The sequence below is a fragment of the Stegodyphus dumicola genome, chromosome 4, assembly GCF_044657685.1.
Source record: "Stegodyphus dumicola isolate Sdum_Otavi_A_Nest chromosome 4, ASM4465768v1".
Classification (NCBI taxonomy): domain Eukaryota; kingdom Metazoa; phylum Arthropoda; class Arachnida; order Araneae; family Eresidae; genus Stegodyphus; species Stegodyphus dumicola.
The window spans coordinates 216,713,571-216,731,182 of record NC_140771.1 but is presented as its reverse complement, the minus strand read 5'-3'; the positions used below and the strand labels follow the sequence as shown (position 1 = coordinate 216,731,182).

The 17,612-nt window shown below is 29.3% G+C and overlaps 1 protein-coding gene and 1 long non-coding RNA gene across 3 annotated transcripts in view; one reads left to right on the top strand and one right to left on the bottom strand.

The window, feature by feature from the left end:
* LOC146997819 (uncharacterized) overlaps positions 1-17,612 on the bottom strand; it is a 338,237-nt gene that overhangs the window by 93,841 nt on the left and 226,784 nt on the right. For both annotated transcript variants that reach the window (XR_015040878.1, XR_015040879.1), the window contains exon 2: positions 8,150-8,310. This is a non-coding gene — a long non-coding RNA (uncharacterized LOC146997819). The remainder of the gene's footprint in view (positions 1-8,149; positions 8,311-17,612) is intronic.
* LOC118184000 (cytochrome P450 3A8-like) lies at positions 1,100-16,474 on the top strand. The gene is made up of 14 exons (XM_035353633.2): positions 1,100-1,288; positions 4,153-4,243; positions 4,685-4,737; positions 4,983-5,079; positions 6,766-6,882; positions 7,975-8,063; positions 8,176-8,321; positions 8,722-8,837; positions 9,211-9,358; positions 10,423-10,586; positions 11,694-11,782; positions 12,197-12,340; positions 12,455-12,614; positions 14,686-16,474. The coding sequence occupies exons 1-14, from the start codon at positions 1,224-1,226 to the stop codon at positions 14,764-14,766; spliced, it is 1,560 nt and encodes a 519-aa protein (XP_035209524.1). The 5' UTR covers positions 1,100-1,223; the 3' UTR covers positions 14,767-16,474.

Sequence of the window (17,612 nt, the reverse complement as noted above, 5' to 3'; positions counted from 1 at the left end):
AGTTTAGTTTGGATTAAAGGAAGAAATGGATAACAAAGAAGACCAAAGAATTCAACCAGACGTAGCTTTGATGAATGATTTGATGAAGAAAAGTCACTTTTAAATTACCTTCACTGCAGTTTAATGATATATATGCATTAAGATTTATTACAAAAATCTTTTGTCTGTTTCTATAATTTAAAATTTTCAACTTGACAAGAATGTGACACACAAAACAGGCATTTACACTTAAAAAAATGTCATTGTGCTATAAAAAGAGCACTTTTTTGTGCCGACTTCAGTGATATAGGTTGTTCAAGAAATGTCAATTACATCACTTCAATTGATAAAATGAACATTAAGGGAAGCATATTAACCTCGAGTAACCCGCGAAATTTATTCTATCATGCAAAGGGAATGACCGAACTGTTTTCACATTCAAATCTAAGTGCGAAGAAACAAAAATTGTTTAATAACTCTTAAAACGTCTGGTCAATGAACTTTAAGGCTAACAACACCTAACGCTTATCAAGAGGGGGAAGAAAAGAATGCAGAGTTTTCAGGGGAGGATCTAGGGGATTTTCAAAATCGTCAATTCTGTAAGAAAAAATCACGTATCTAACTGTGGTACCTGAGGCAATTTTTTTACCTCCATGAGGGGGCAGGGACTTGCACGCATAAACAAAAACGTTATCACAGTTTATTCTAGACATGGTGATCCATAGTTGTTCTCAGAGATAAGAAGTAAAGCAGGTGGCTTCTCATGCTGAACAGGGTTCACTACACTTTTGTAGGGGAGCCGACAGTCTTAACAGCGATCATAAAAAAAAAGTAGTAATGCTATGCAAGGGATGAGAAAGGCAGTGATTATTCAAATCACGAGTACGTAACGCAGAACATTTAAGATGGATGTCCACCGAGCTAGTAAAGAAATTAGCTGTTTGAAATCAAGGCCGGTCAACTAACCTTAGGTCAACGCGCCGTTTTTTTCATTTATTTTTGCCAGCTCGACAAAAAGTTCTTCGTTATCTTTTTTTCCGCTCGAGCGAATACCCTTTCACCTAGCGTCGACGATGAGATGACCTTGACTGTCCATGTTTAAATGCGAATGCCGGGGCCTCACCTAAACCATTCAAAGGCCGGTGTTTGAGCGAAACGGAACCTTCTACGGCTGCTTCATTGAAAAGTGTTCCGCTTGCATCCCAGTTGTAGTAGTAGATAAACTTAATCAACAGAGAAGGTCGATGGAGTATTCGATTGTACTTCAATGGGTGGCTTGTGTGGTCTTCATCTGTTTTCTAGTTTACAAGTGAGTTGAAAATAATTTTTACATTTCCACTGTATTTTGAAATCGTTAGTTTATCCAAAAATTCGTCTCTTGATTGATATTTTCTCCAAGAAGAAATTTTAGTATACGTAATTAAAGTTAAAGGAGAAATTTTATTATATGTAATTGAATTAAATACTTCTCTTTAGTTCTATGTATAAAAAATACGAGTTCTTTTAAAACACTTAAAGAAAAATTAGATTAACTAGAGTGAAAAGAGCGAGTGGGACTGGAGAAAAAGTTTACTTCCTTTTATGAAAGCAAGGCATAGTTTGGAGAACAAATCAATATAAATGAAAACATTAAAAAATTGCTGTTTTAGGTATAAAATTGTTAATCACATAATCGATAAAAAAAAACTCTCTCTTTTTTTTTTTTTTTTTTTTTTTTTTTGAGAGTAAAATATTTTTTTCATAGTTCGCTTGAATTACTGGACGTCTAAGTTATTATTTGATCATTAAGTTATTTTTTGAATTTACCATTAATGAATTATGCTATCAAATATTTACTCCGAGAGAGAGGAATAGTAATCCTAGAATTAAATAACTTAACCACTAAAACATGAAAAAGCATTTCATGGGTTTGATAAGTGTAAAAACATTAGAAATTCAGGTATTCTTTCATCAACAGTATATAAAAAGGAAAGCTTTTTTTATTGAAAAGTAATGTGGTCTGTTAAAGCTGCAATAATATATGCATTTTTTTACTTTAAAAAATTTCTCTTTGAATGAATTTATTATAATCTCATTACGTTTATTTTTGTTAGGATTCTATTCTGAATATACAAGCTTAAATATGCCTTATTCAGAATATGCATGACAGTGATTATAGTGAAGTTTTTAAACTTATATTCTAAAGAATTGCATATCTGTTTGTAATTACTATTTTGAGACTTGATACAGTTGTGCAGAAAGATTAAAACAATTATTAAAAATATTTCATAAACACTTTCATTAAATAACTCTAGTATAGTAGCTTCTAGTATATTTTAACTTATATAAATAAAATAAAAGCATGTTTTTAGTATATTTTGATATGCATCATAGTTAATACTTTTATTTCATATTTTTTTCCTCAATATTGCATTACGTGTAATTAATTAGTGAAAGTTTTTCATAATATGCAATTTTATGTGTACAATGGGAAATATACAGTGGGAAAATGCTTCACTGTCCCATCTAACTTAAAAATTTTATAATAATTATGCGTGCCACAAATATTTTATTTTTTATCATATTAATATTAAAATTATTTTTACGCATTATACGCAGTCATAATAGAAGAATATATTGATCTAAAATAGTTTTCAGGCTTTAAAACACTATTTCTAATGATTTTCTTTATTAAAATAATATAAAGTAGCAAATCATTTATTCGAAATTAAGATGTTTTAAAATAAAGCAGAAGTTAATTTAAATTGTCATCTCATATTAATCTTTTAAAATTAGTCTAATTTGAGTGCATATATTTTCATTAAAATTAGTCTTAATAAAATACGGTATTTTGGTAAATTTATAAAAAAACAACTTCCAAATTATCGCCTTACGCTTACTGGAAAGTTTTTGTTTTCATTAACACCGAATGTAAATTTAATTTTACATTAATAAGCATAATAAAAACAAATTAACAGTCACTGGAGTTATGTGATAAACTTTGAAATACTATTCATTTATTTGTAATATTATATTTCTGACTACTCAAGATAAATTACTGTAAATAATATTAGAACTGCTGCGAGGGAGAAAAATGAGAAGATAGTTGGGAAAAAACCTCTGCGGTTTAGGAAGTGATGTAATATTTAACGTAATGCCGTATATTACGTCATATCCTCCTTTTTACATAACCCTTCAACCTTTCTGTCTGTTTTTCTTTTTTATTAACTTTCATCCCGTCAAGCTGTTGAATCTTTCAACAATTGAAAGCTCGCCACTGGGTCAGTGTGTTTCTGTAACCTAAACAGTAGGGAAAATAAACTGCACTCGGATTAACAGCTTGATAGTGAAAAAAAGTTGCTGAAAGATGCATATGTATAAGCGTATCATAAGCTGCAGTCTGGATGTTTTTCTCACTTTCTAATCTGATTTTCTATCTAAAAAGGTCTAGCCTAAAAACATGTATGTGCTTATTTTTCCTGAAGTTCTCATCACTAACTTTTCTTTTCTTCTAGTGATAATTTCAAAATAAAGATAACATTTGACGAAAAACATGATTCAACGACTGATTTAGTATGAAAAAAATTTTATTGTGAAAAATTATTATAATAATTTTCTAACTTATAGTCATAATGACGATTTAACTAATGAATTTTTCCACTTATTATTTTCTCGCTAGAAATAAATAATCAGCATTTCCGAAGGTCAACAACAGCCTATCCTCTAGGCAAAAAAAAGCATTTTAATTTGGCGTAGATATTGATTAAGACTGTATATCTTCTTAAAAACATATATTTATGATAAGTATTATTCGATATATCTAACAGAATAAAAAAGCTGCAATAAATAAAGTTGCAAAATAAAAGCACAAAGATTCAGAAACTTAAAATAGTTATCTTCATTTTTACGTGTATTAACGTATGTATTTATGAATAATTCAATTTGTAAATTTTAAAAAACAATCGGTAGCAATACAGATTTTTCGATTTCGCTGCTTTGATTCAGATCAAAGATGATTAAGTTCATTATTCTATTAGACTTCTAAGAATTATAATTACTTTGAAATGAATAATACATTATTTGCATTATAGTTTCTTATTTTTTCCACAATTTCGTTACAGACATTAAAGCAATAATATTATAAAAGTCAAATGAAGCACACGTTTCAGTTTTTTTTTTTCTTTTTACTTTCAGGGCTCTAACCAAAAATTATGACTACTGGGCGAAACAGAATGTTCCATTTGTGAAGCCTCGTATGATACTAGGATCTGTTGAAAGTGGCAAGGTAACTTGACTTTATACTTAAGCGTTTAAATACTAAATTATTTATGGTAAAAGTGTTTTTTAACAATGTTCTGGAACATACAACTTCATTTTCATAATTAATTTATGCATCATAAATACCAAGCGAAAAGAAAAGCTAGCGTTTTGCGAATGACTTAAAATTATTATTTTCATGTTAAAAATTTGAATATTCAACAATTCTAAATATCTTAATCGTTCTACTCATAAGAGAAAATCTTTTTTTCATATGATCGTTCATAGATATGACGTTACTATTTAAATACAAAGAAAACTAAATTAAGTGTTTTATTGAATCGGTAACTTCTTAAAAGTTGAAAATTATCTTTACTGATTTCTTTTATATTAATTTCACTTAGATTTTTATTAAGATAATTTGTTGATTTTTCTATTCTAGTTTTCACTCGATTTTTATTTTTTACAGCCTCTACACGAACTAGAAAGGGAATGGTATAATCGTTATGGAAGAATTTACGGGTAAGATAATATGCCAATTTAACACAATTTAAAAATAATTTATAGCTGTATTTAAACAAATCAAAATCTTAGTTGACTAAAACTAAACTGCAAGCTTTTGTTTTCTATTTTTTTAATATTTTGACTACGAATTATTGAGTCCTAATTATCAGAGACCATATGCTTCTTTCTAGGATCTTTTTTCGTTGTTTTCGTTCAAAATCGTTTCGTTGTTTCGTAAAAAAATGCCTTTTTTTTCTTTCCAGGAGATATGACGGAAGTGCACCTGTACTTTGCGTTGCTGAACCGGAACTGTTAAAAAGAGTACTTATTAAGGATTTTCACATATTTCAAAATCGAAGAGTAAGTGATTTTTTTTTTTTTTTTTTTTTTTCTTTTTTCGAAGAAGGTTATATTTTCGGAGAAAATTCTCATTTATTCATGTACTTACTTAGTTCTGAAGCGATTGTAGCTAGGTTATTTATTGGGAATTAATAAATTTGAAGCCACCCAAACGGTATAATGGAGCCTACTGCGATATCGAAGGGTCCGTGTTCGAATCCGGGTGAAGGCAGGAATATTTCTAAATGTATGGTGTTTTTGCGGCATGGGGCACTCTAAATATATGGCGAGTCGAAAGTTCTCTCGGGTGATTTGGTGCAAGGGGATAGGGGTGGGAGACCCTTGGATCGCCCTCTCCGAGTGCTGTCCCTCAAAATTGGGGTAGAAGTCCATTCTCCTTGAGACTCTGGCAACCATTCTTCCATGAAATTCATGAACAAAAGAACAATAGATTTGAAAATTCATGTTTGCTTGTGCAAGCTTGTGAATAATTAATAATATAAATTATAAGAATAATTCTAAGAATCTAAGTAATGAATGAATCCTGTTAAATACAGATTCTTATTGCTTCATGAATTTTCATGAAACATTTGTAGTATTACACGAAAAGCTTTGTATGATAACAACAAACATTCTTTTGTCTTCCCTCATGAAGAATTTGACAGCTTCGTAAATGGCCTTTCTTTGTGATCCTTAAATGCTATGATGCAAGAAAAGTTGCATAAATTATTTATTACGATGAATTATAATGTAAGTTTCGCAGTAGATTTCTTATTAATCAAATTATTAATGATTTCTAATTTATGACTTATGAGAACAAAGCCCTGCAGATTTAAAAGTTCAAGATTCTCAAACTTTTTCAATTTTTGAAAAATTATTTTTCAATTAAAAACTTTTTTTTATTGAATGCTTATTTGATTGAACGAAAGTTTTCTTCGTAATTCTTTCAGCTGAGTTGAGAGATGCTTCTTAGAAGCTGCAAGATTATTTTAAAGAAAATTATTAGATTTTATTAAAACAAATAAAAGAAGATAAAAACTAGTGAAAAGCTCTGAGGTATTCTGGGATATATTCGTAAAAATGTTATTTGTAAAGATAAAAACTATAGTCATTTAATTACTCATAAAATTAATATTTTAAAATGCCTAGCGACCTCAGGTTAGTTTAACGTAATTTTTTAAGCGGATCGTGATCACTATTTTGAGAACTGCCGCAGCTGATATTCCGTGATGTGATAGAATTTGTAATACTATATATTACTGTCCTAGAAAAAAAAAATTAAAAAATTACTCATATTTATGCAAATTATAAAATACTACTTGGGATGAAATAAAGTTTTACAAAAGCAACTAAAACTTTCTTTTCAGGTTTTTCAGATATACTCGGTTAGCTAACTCTTTAAATGTAGCTTAAGTTTATTTTATAAAGTGAAATGTAATATAAATAAAACTATACAGAGCTTCAGCATTAGTAAAAGATAAACTGAAACTGTGAAGAGCTACCTACAGTTTGAGTTTTTTTAAAAAAATTCTTAAATCATGTTTTATAATAATAAACTAATGCCAGAGATGAGTTGATAGATTGTTTGTTTTCTCTGTACCTTTGATTTGTCATAATAGTAAGGTTAACTCTATTAAATTACTTAGAATCCATTTTTATATTACTAGTTGTATTTCAAAACCCATTTTTATATTGCTTCTGTTACAGGATTTGGCATTTAACGATCCTATAATGGACAACACTTTGTTCGTGCTTGAAGGAGAAGCTTGGAGAAGAGTTAGGAATATAGTAACACCCACGCTTACATCAGCAAAGCTGAGAAGGGTAAGTTTATATTATAATTAAACAAAATAAATTTCATAATTTTCTCAATCAAGTTCTTTTGAATTAAAAAAAGGAAAAACTGAGGGCATAAAAAATAGTTGTATTCTTAAGGGGGTTAAGGGTTTTTTTTTGGGGGGGGAGACATTATATTTTATCTATTGCGATATACTTATTTTTGAAAATTCTTAAAATCCGACTTTTTAAATATCCTATGCGTTCGTTAAAATATTTTAAATTAAGTTAGCTCTTAGGATAATTTGATTCTCCCACAGTATTACTTTAAACGGATTGTAAGGGACATGATTTTAAATAATGATTAATAATATGTGTATTATTTATATATATTATAAATAATAATTAATTGTTAAATCCTATAACTGTAAATCATAATTATAGAGTTCTAGTTAATTTGTGTGCCCTTGGTAACTAGAGAATAGTATAGCGACTATTCGCTGTTCTTACAACGACAGAAACAAAGTCCAAAGAAGGATTAAAATATCCTTTTATTTAACTCAGATAATAATAACAGATGGTCCCTCTCGGGGCTACAAGAAAACCTCCACTTGGACATTAACTTAAGACAAAAAATAAGAAACTAATGTAATTCTAACTGAAAGTTAGATGAAGCTGTACAGAAATAACTAACTGAGTTGGACTTTAATTAAACCTCACCGGCGAATACTAATAGGCACGTAAGATTACGGTCGAACGTAGTAAGATAGGTTTAAAGAAACGACGTGGCTAGAAGGCAGAATAAGCTATACTGAGAACTTCTGAGATTTTCTACGGAAGTGACTGAACTTCCATTAAATACTGGTTCTACTTCATTTACATAAAACGTATTACTGAAAACTCATTCTGGCAGGGAATTGTAGGTGGAAACAAGAAAATGTAGGAAGGTTGTTTTAAAATAATAATAAAAAAAAAAAAAAAAAAAAACTATTAAGAAATTAAAATAAACCTCTACAGAATAATTAATAAAAATGTCGTAATTATTCATAAAGATGCATAATATTTTAATAGTAACGAAATCCATCATGATTTTTAGGCCTTGGATATTGTTATAGAATTACATCATGGTTTTATTTACAGATGTTGCCCTTGTTAGATGAATGTTCAGACCTCCTAGTGAAAAATCTGGCTGAAATTGTGAATAAAGGACAAGCTATCAGTTGCCAAAAGTAAGTTAGTTTTATAGTAATTCGGGTTTGAAAATAAATGCAGCAATTTAAGCAGTTATGTAGACTTTTCTACTTATTTTACTTACATATATGACTATATTTTCTTTCCCAGGGTATTCAGCGCTTTCACGTTAGATGCAATCGGCAGATGTGCATTCGGAATGACGATTAATTCTTTAGCAAGCGAAGATGACCCTTTTGTTGCCAAAGCAAATATGTTGTTGCAGTGCTTCATGTCTTGGAGAACCTACATCACACGTAAGAAATTTTTAAAAATTATCATTAAAAAAAGATTGAAATAAAAATGATATTGCATGCAAATTCTTTCATAGTTAAACCGTTATGAGCATTAAAAATGAAGCAGCTTCTTTTAACATGATTGCTGTTGCCTCTAGCGAAGAAGGAATGCATTAATGAAAAAATACTGTATTATTTTACAGATAAAAAATAGAAGTAAATTTGCAAGCGCAGAAAATAGGCTAGGTAGTGTTAGAATGAATGCAATGTTTAACTTTTTAAAAGATAAAGTATATGTTAATATTGTAATGCAACTCACTTTAGAATTCATGAAGTGAAACATTTGTGTGTGCATATTCTATCATGCAAATTACATTTAGACATTCGCGAATTTATGTGACTTTATTTTCTATTTCTGTAGTTATTTTCCCAAGATTGATGAAGTTACTACGAATGAAGCTTCTTAATCCAGAAACGACTGAGTTTTATAAAAATATTATTCTTCAGGTTGTGGAAGAACGGAAAAAGGTTCATGCGGTAAGTAAATTTAATTATTTTTCAACTATTTGCTTCAAATAGTATTTAATCAACATTTGAGCTTTACTCCTTATTGAAAGATTACAGAAATATAGGAAATTACATATTTAGTAAAAAGTTTTATTCAAAATAGAGGGCAACAAAATAGGAAAAAAATGTGTGTGATCAAAGTGGGAAAAATCTTAAATATCTGAAGTAATAACCACTGTGGAGTATGTATTGTGTTAAAAAAACTTGAGACCATTTATGACGTTTTCAGAGTGAAATATATTAAAAAATCAGTTTTCTGGTTTTTAATAATTTATTATTGAAATTTAAAGAATACTATGATTCAAAATGCTTGGTATTTAATATCCACATTTCTTTAATTCAGGTCCGGGAAGATTTCCTTCAGCTGCTACTGGATGCGGAGAATGAGTCCACTGATTCCAATAACAACAACACTAAATCTCAGTATACCACTGTAAATTGCACCAAAGACAATACCAGCGGGACAATGGAAATAAAACCAGTCACCAAAGGTAAGGTGCAGACGTAATTCTTAACCCGGATATTTGAATTCACGCAAAGAAAATTAAATTTATTTACATAATGAAATTTAATTACTCATTAAAATTCATATTATTCATTTTCTAATTAACTACTTTTCATTTACGTAATGAAGGAAAAAGAAAAGAAAATTAATTTTTATGAAACTAGAAGTTCCAATTACCACTGAGTATTTTTAAATTTGTAGACAGGAACAGAAAATATCACGTTAAGAATAGTATAGTCATTGTTAAGGTACGACGTTTATATTACTTAAGCGAAGTGATCTTGAATCTCATGAATTTTGATTTTCAAAATTATAGCGATAACTATTAAAAGGTAAAGATAAACTAGTTTTAGATTTAAGCAATAAGAGGTGTGACATTCAAACGATCAAATAAAAAAAGTTAAGCAAAAAGAATAACACTTTGTTAAAAAACTGGTATTATATAAAGCAAAGCTTTCGACAGCTGTCTGATTTAAGGATGGCGCCACTTGAAAAACTTTAAGAGGAATGATATTCATAAAACATCTGAAGGAAATCTCGCCTAGCCAGCTCGTCCATACGGCGGAATCGAACCCCAGATAAATTTCGTGATTTTAAGTGGTCTTACGGAAACCTTTTGCTTGAAGAGCTGTTTGAAGCTCATTGAAAAACAACTATTCCATTTTTTCAGCCTGTGTCATTTGAGTTGAGCTGTTCAATGAAGGTAGTAATATATATATATATTATAAATATTTAAGATAGGCTACCAAATTGCATAAATCAGTGAAAAATGCAGTCTCTAATGAGAGAGGATACTTCATTACATTGCTTGCTGAACCTTATTGTTAAAGCTATGATTTGAAAAACTAATATTCGATTAGTTAATAAAGATTATAATTTTTTCTTCTGTGGTCAATCCGCAATGAACTTAAAAAATTAGAATAGTAGTTAATATGTATGCCATGATCTAACTGGTAATCTATGCCACTTATAATACCCAAAATAAATTACGATAAGAACTTTACTCTATAATATATAAATTTCATTAAGCATTTTTTTCATGTCTTATAGGTCTCTCACATGATGAATGTCTGTCTCAGTGCATTAGCTTTTTCATAGCTGGATATGATGCTACAACATCATTATTGTCTTATGTTTTGTACAACATGGCCATGCATCAGAACTACCAAGATACAGTCGTAAAGGAGATCGAAAATGCGCTGGAAAAACACGATGTAAGTAACTATATAAAAAACATGGAATGTAGTTATTTAATGTGAATGAGATCTAAATTAAAAACATTTGTAAGGTAAATTTATTTCTACCTAATTATAATATTTATACAAATTTATAATGTCTCGTGTGCTTTGCTCGCATGAACTGAGTTGTTAGAAGACTGGTTAGGGAATGGTCCGTAAGTCTCAAAATATGACAAAGTAGGAGAAGGGTGTAAAGAACCCTTTATTAACTCGAATTAAAAGTTCACAGTTGGCACCAACTTATGCTTAAAAAAGACAACAGTTTTGCTTAATTCAAAAGGTAATGGCTAACTTAAAATTAAATGAAAGTTAAATTTAGCCCACGGTTCACAGGTTATTTATCGAGCAAGCTGGCACTGACTCATAAAAGTCAGCGTAACAAGCCTAATGGCAAGAAGTCTTCAAGCCACGGAGATCTAATCGATAGAGAAATCAAGATAGCAATTTGGTCTTCAGACAGGCAGAATACACTCTGAATTCACCTTCCAAAACCTTCCCTTAAATACTAACTTCTTTCTACCTCATTTAAATACACGCGCGCTAGATAATTTACATTCTGCCAAGAAAGTGTGAGTTGAAATGAAGAGTGATTAGGAAAGGCTGCTTCAAAATAAAATAACTCTTAAGTAAATTAAATAAATTCCCACAAATTTACATCTACCTTATTTATATCTGCTTAATTGTTAAGTCATTAAAAACGGAGGTTATATTTTACTTATTTTCGCGTAAAATAAACACTAGAAAAATTTTAATAATTTTCGTATTTCACTATTTATAGTGAATAAGTGAAGCTGACATTTAAGAATGAAATTATTTATTTTGTTTATTTATTACTATCGATAATTACCGATAATTATTTTTTACTATCGATATCGCAGAATTATTGATTTTAATATTACATATTATAATTATTATATTCAATTAAAACTTTTACTAAACGATGTAGAATTTTAATTTAATATTAAGGAATGTTATCCAACTATAAAATGAAAAAAACTGATAGTATGTTTCTATATTTAGTTGCAGAAAGATTTATTCTTATGTTGAATTTATGTATTCTGAGCAACATATTTTACTTTTTAGGGCGTCTTAAACTACGATACCTTATCCGATTTGAAATTTATGGATGCAGTCATAAGCGAGTGTATGAGATTGTGTCCAACAATGGTGAGGTAAGTGTCAATCATAAGAATGATATTAAATCACTGAAAATAAAAAATAGCTGCATCATAAGAAATTTCCACAATAAATAAACTCTCATAAGAATCATTGAAAATCATAAGAATTTCTTTTTAAAACAGAAATAAATTCATAACATAGTGTAAAATATAAAAAAAGTATTAAAATTAATTAAAATAACAATTATAAATAAAAAATATTTATTAAAATAGTAATAAAATTGAAAGGTTTGATCAGAATTAAACAGAATCTAATCAACAATTCTGATAATTACAGGTGATTTTTTTGGCGATAAAAAGCAAGCTAAATTTAACTTAATAGGAAAATTTAATATTACTGAAACTTAGTTTATTATTTTTTGTCGTAAATCAAAGATACAAAGTCTTAGATAGTAATTTCAATTTCAGGTCAGACAGAAGAGCAGAAAGCGATTATGTTTTTGGAGACACAAACATTGTCCTAAAAAAAGGAATGCTAGTCAGCATCCCGATATATGCTATACATCGAGATCCAGAGTGGTACCCTGAACCTGATGTGTTTAAGCCAGAGAGGTGAGAATACGTTTTCCTCAAAGTTCATGCCTAAAATGTCGTACATTCAGGATTGATTTATTGCAGTTTACTTATGAAGTTCGATAAGTAATGGTTTCTTAATTTGTATTGCAGATTCTATAATCCAGATCCCAACCGACCACAATACGTTCATCTTCCTTTCGGTGCTGGCCCCAGGATTTGTGTAGGCATGAGATTTGTTCAGATGCAAGTAAAATTGTGTCTAGCAAAAGTTTTACTAAGGTTCCAAGTCCATCCAGCACCAACGACGCCGGTAAGTTTTAAAATTACCATCTGCATCGTGATTAGTTCATTTTAAGGTTTACGTCTTACGAAATGGGTTTCGAGCAGAAAGGTTTAATGAAAATTCTCAGAACACAGTAAAATCCATCTTTTAAGATAAAACATAATACTATGAAACATCTCATAGTAACCACCTTTGTCTTTGAAAACATAAAAAACGGTATTAAGTGTTATCAATAGTCATGTTTTATAAGGCAGTCTCTAGAAATTTGAAACTAGAATCACAGGTGATCATCTGCGCGGCGTCTGCAGATTTCACTGTAGATGCTGGAGAGATCGTCATTCTCGTACTGCTGTATAAGCTGATTATTACAACTTATTAATTTAATTATGTATGAATGACCATAAACAGTAATCAAAACCAAATAATTCTTAGAACCGTTTTTTTTAGAAGTTAACTTTCGAGCTTTGTTTCTTACGTAAAACTAACGAAACTCGTTATGTCTATCTCATGTGCATGATAAAATTTAAAAGATAAAGTTAATGGATGACTAATGCAGAAATTTAAAATAGTAATCATAGGATCTGGAAATTTTTAGGAGTAATTTACATGTGTTATTCAAACTTTGTTCTATGCTACTTAAACATATTCGAGAATAATTAGTTAAAATGCAAAATATGTAATCATCAATTGAAATTTAGAAGCCTGAAAATTTGCAATATTTGGCGTTTGCTAACTGCATTTAAATTCGTAAATTCAGATTCTAATGCTTAATGTGGGCAAAAATTGTGAAAGAAGTTTATTTAGATTATTCGTCTGACATATGGGCATTAACAAATTAAAACGTTCAAATTACATTAAAAATGATAGTTATGATGATTTTATAAATACTTTTATGGACGAAATACAGGTTGTTACTTAAAACGAATTCCAAGTTATTATATAAACAGCTTCTTAACAAACCTTCCAAAATAAAACCATTTTAAGAAAAATGGAGCCATTTTTCAACCATTTGATGAACTGATACTAAGTTACCTGAATGATCTAATATGCAGCGTTTCCAAAAAATTACAGTTACAATGCACTTTTTAATTACTTTAGATACCTTGAGTAACAATAACCCATTCACCCTTACGGATTGAACAATTCATCCGTACCCGATAGCATTCAGCTTAATGATAGGCCACTCAAAGCGTTCTTCCATTTAACTAGCGCGATGTGACCTTGACTTACTAAACTGAAAGTTAGCGTTGAGTAAAGCCATTATTTTCAAATTTGTAAAGAAATGTTTACGCATTTGTTTGCAGACAGTGACTGACTGTGAGTTTTTATTTGATTGTCTAGTCAAGTAGTTTAATTGTAAGTAAAAAGAACGCGTGAAGGACAAACCTTCTAACATTTTAAATGGAACAATGTTCTGATGACTAAGTTGAAAAGATACTTTAACGCATTTGAGTATGATCGTAAATTTAGTAGATCGCTATTTTGCGGTAAGCGTTTATTTTTAAATTACAATTGTCTATTTCTTACCTTCATAAATTCTACTTTTTAACCTTCGGGCAATTTTCAGTACCAAGGGTAATATTATGATGTTGAAATTATATAAAACATATCGTTACAAACATAAACTGCTATTTTGAGTGTATTGTTTATTTTAAAAATAAATTCGCCTTAGTTTTTTTCGCTCATGAATCAAATTCTTTTAACTTTATAGAAATTGTTTTTCACAGATGTTAGGATATGCGTACTTAAGGTTATCTGAAGCATTTCATCGCTTTCAAGCGCTGAAATTATTTATTAAATATTTTAGCTATCATTTAAAGCTTCTAAAACGTTATTTGTGAAAGGAAGAATTAAATTTTAACGTGTACTAGCATATTATGATTTCTTTATTTTGTTTATAAGCTTGTAAATTACACTAAATGTTCGTTTCCCATGTTAAAAAAATTATCAGGAATTCTAGATAGTCAAAAACAACACTACTATGACTAAGTAGCATTCATGTCGAAATGAGGATTCATTATTTTTCTATGTAAAAATGCTTTTTCTGTTACTGAATTCTTTAAATCTAGTATTCTGTAGTACTTTCCTTTCATTTTAGGAATGTTTGGAATATACTGAAATTAGGAATGTTTTAAAAGTCAACCATGTTGAAGTTTCTCTCTCTGAGCGGGCAGTCTGATGGAAACATTTTTGTCGTTGTTTGCGTGTCAGTTTTGCAAGCAACATTTTGTTAATGTGCCAAATTAAATTCCTATCAAGTTCAAAAAGTTATAATATGTTTCATAGATGTTCAGCATAATTAACTGTTCATCTGGACAAATGTATATTATTATCGGTAACTGTTGCTCTAGTTAGAGAAATTGAAACACATGACTGTGCATTTTTATATATTATTTTCTGTTTGATCGCTTTCAATTCTCTAGCTCTGGCGACAGTATGTAAAAAGTGTAAATATATACTAATATATTCAGTTGTAAATATTTATCAAAATTGTAAATGAAGCATCAGAGTTATGATAGACAGATGTTAGTCAGAAATGTAAGCAAGAATATTCTCTGGTATTTTAAGAGCAGTAAAATCATAAAAAAGAGAACGTGCGATTCTTTCCGCTCGAAGAATGTCTAAAATTAAGAGAGCAAATAATTAGTTACATATTATAAATAATATAATAGTTAATAAGCACGTGATTTTCTAACGCTGGGAAATTCATTTACCTCAGTATAATTTTTTTATTTATTCCTAATTAAATTTCTCACCCCGAAATATAACTTGGAAAGTTTTATTACAGTGAGTCAAAATTGAGAATTATTGCGAAGGGCGTAACGACAGAATATGTAACTTATGTTACCAAAGGTAGAATAATTCTTTGCAAGGTCAACTAATTCAACTCTTTAATAGAAATTGTTCTGTTAGTAATTAAAGTAGATGAAGAGCATCTTAGCTCTCCCGACAGACTAACGCACATTATCTGTCTGCTATCAGTAACTAATGTTTGATTTTTATTTCCTCTCAGTCACATTGTTTTCTTTGCTGTTTTATAAAATATCTTCCTACATACTACTCATAAAAATATTTTCAGTTAACTGGTTACGATATTAATTTTTGTATAGTAGCAAGTTCTTCGACTCTTTTAAAATCTTTTCATAGTACCATAAACTACATATATACATATGTAATGTTGAGTTAGCTGGCTTTGATTTCAATTATAGTATGATTTTATAAGATCTTCGATGCTTATGAAACCTCTTTCCGCGTGATATCACAAACTGTGTTACTTTAAGTTAATTAATTGGCTTTGATATTAATTCTGATTTCCCAGAAAGACTTTTGCGTGCATAAATTCTGTATAAGTATATCAATTATATTTAGTAGTTAATATAACGCCTTCATAAAAATATTCAAAATATATAAGTTAGCGTTTCAAACGACTTAGTAATTTCTAAGATTCTTTAAAAGAGAGAAAGCATTTTAGTATTGTAAAGTTATATTAAAATGCATTTATTATTAAATAAACACATTTTTAAACCAAAGCTATTTAACTAGGATTAGTTATTTCAATAAGCAATAAATCATTGCAAACCTCAGCTCAGTCACTTCGATAGCACAATCTTTTTCATTTGTCAGTAATAAATTAATTCAGAAATGTACATAAACCAGACGAGAGTTTTATATATATGTATAAATATATATTTATGTACTTAAGAAATTTATGTAAATGTTTATTTTTTCATTCACGAAGAGTTCATTTGTCTAGATGATAAGCTCAATCTGAGAAGTTTCTCATCTCCATATGTAAGAGAGGCAGCTTTTGCTTCAATGCATTTATATTCATTTGTCATTTCTATGCACAGACGACTAATACGTGAATAAAGAAATTTAAAAAAATTTATTTCTTTTCTTTTCTCAGCATTTGTAGACTAAGAAATTATTCACTACATTAGTCACAATTACAATATATCCGTGCCAGTAATAATTGGCTACAATTAGAATACGTTAATCACTAATAAAATATCATTTCCAATTTCCTTAAGAACCCTACTATCTGAATTTGAAAACGGCTTAAGAATGAAAATATTATTCTCGAGTAACACAAAATACAGTGTTTAAGTAAAATATACAGCAATTTAAAGTTACTATAATCACAAACACACAAAATAAAGAAATTTAAAATTACTGTAAGTAATTGAAGTATCGTGTGGCGTAAGATAAAAAACGAGCCGGACTTGGGAGACTTTACATGCTTTGGGTTCGGTTTATCTTGTGCCACATGCTGCTAAGAAAATTTTAAATGTAAAGTATTGATGCAAAAGTATAGCAAAACGAACATTTCTTAAAGATAGAAGGGAATAGTCCGAAGAAAGTAGAAATAGAAACATAGAAAAAAATAAAAAGTATCTTCTAGTATGGTATAAAATAATACGTAATACTAAAACTAAAAGTGTGAAGAATACAAAATACGGAAAATTTGAAAACTTGTTCTTATTTTTTTTTAACTGAAAGTTTTTATTGCTTCATTTAAAGAACAGAAAGTTCAAAAAAGAATAAATCATGTCTTATGTCTTACTTTGCTTCCTCGAATACTAGTAGTTATATTTCTTACACGCAGAAATGCTTTTCCCGCCATCTGAAATGCTTCATAAAAAGTAAATTTCTAGTGGTTCTTCAAATGAAACTACCATTCCTGCCAATCTTAACACAATTTTATTTAAATCTGTAACAAATACAAAACCATTACCGGTTTACATGTTCCATCTTAAAATTTAGCTAGTTACACTCAATTAAATATTAACAGAATATCTTCTGTTGCCATTCCGATAATGTAGAATTGATATTCTTGAATTCGCGATTTATCGTCTGCAATTTAAAACCCATAGAACAACACACTAATTTTGAGAGAAAATGTAACTGAATCGATTTACTTAATAAACAGCAATGTTAATTTAGAAGGCAAACAACAGAAATTAGCGTTATATTTGCAGATTTTCACAGCAATAATTCAACAATCAGCAATGATTATAAGCTCCA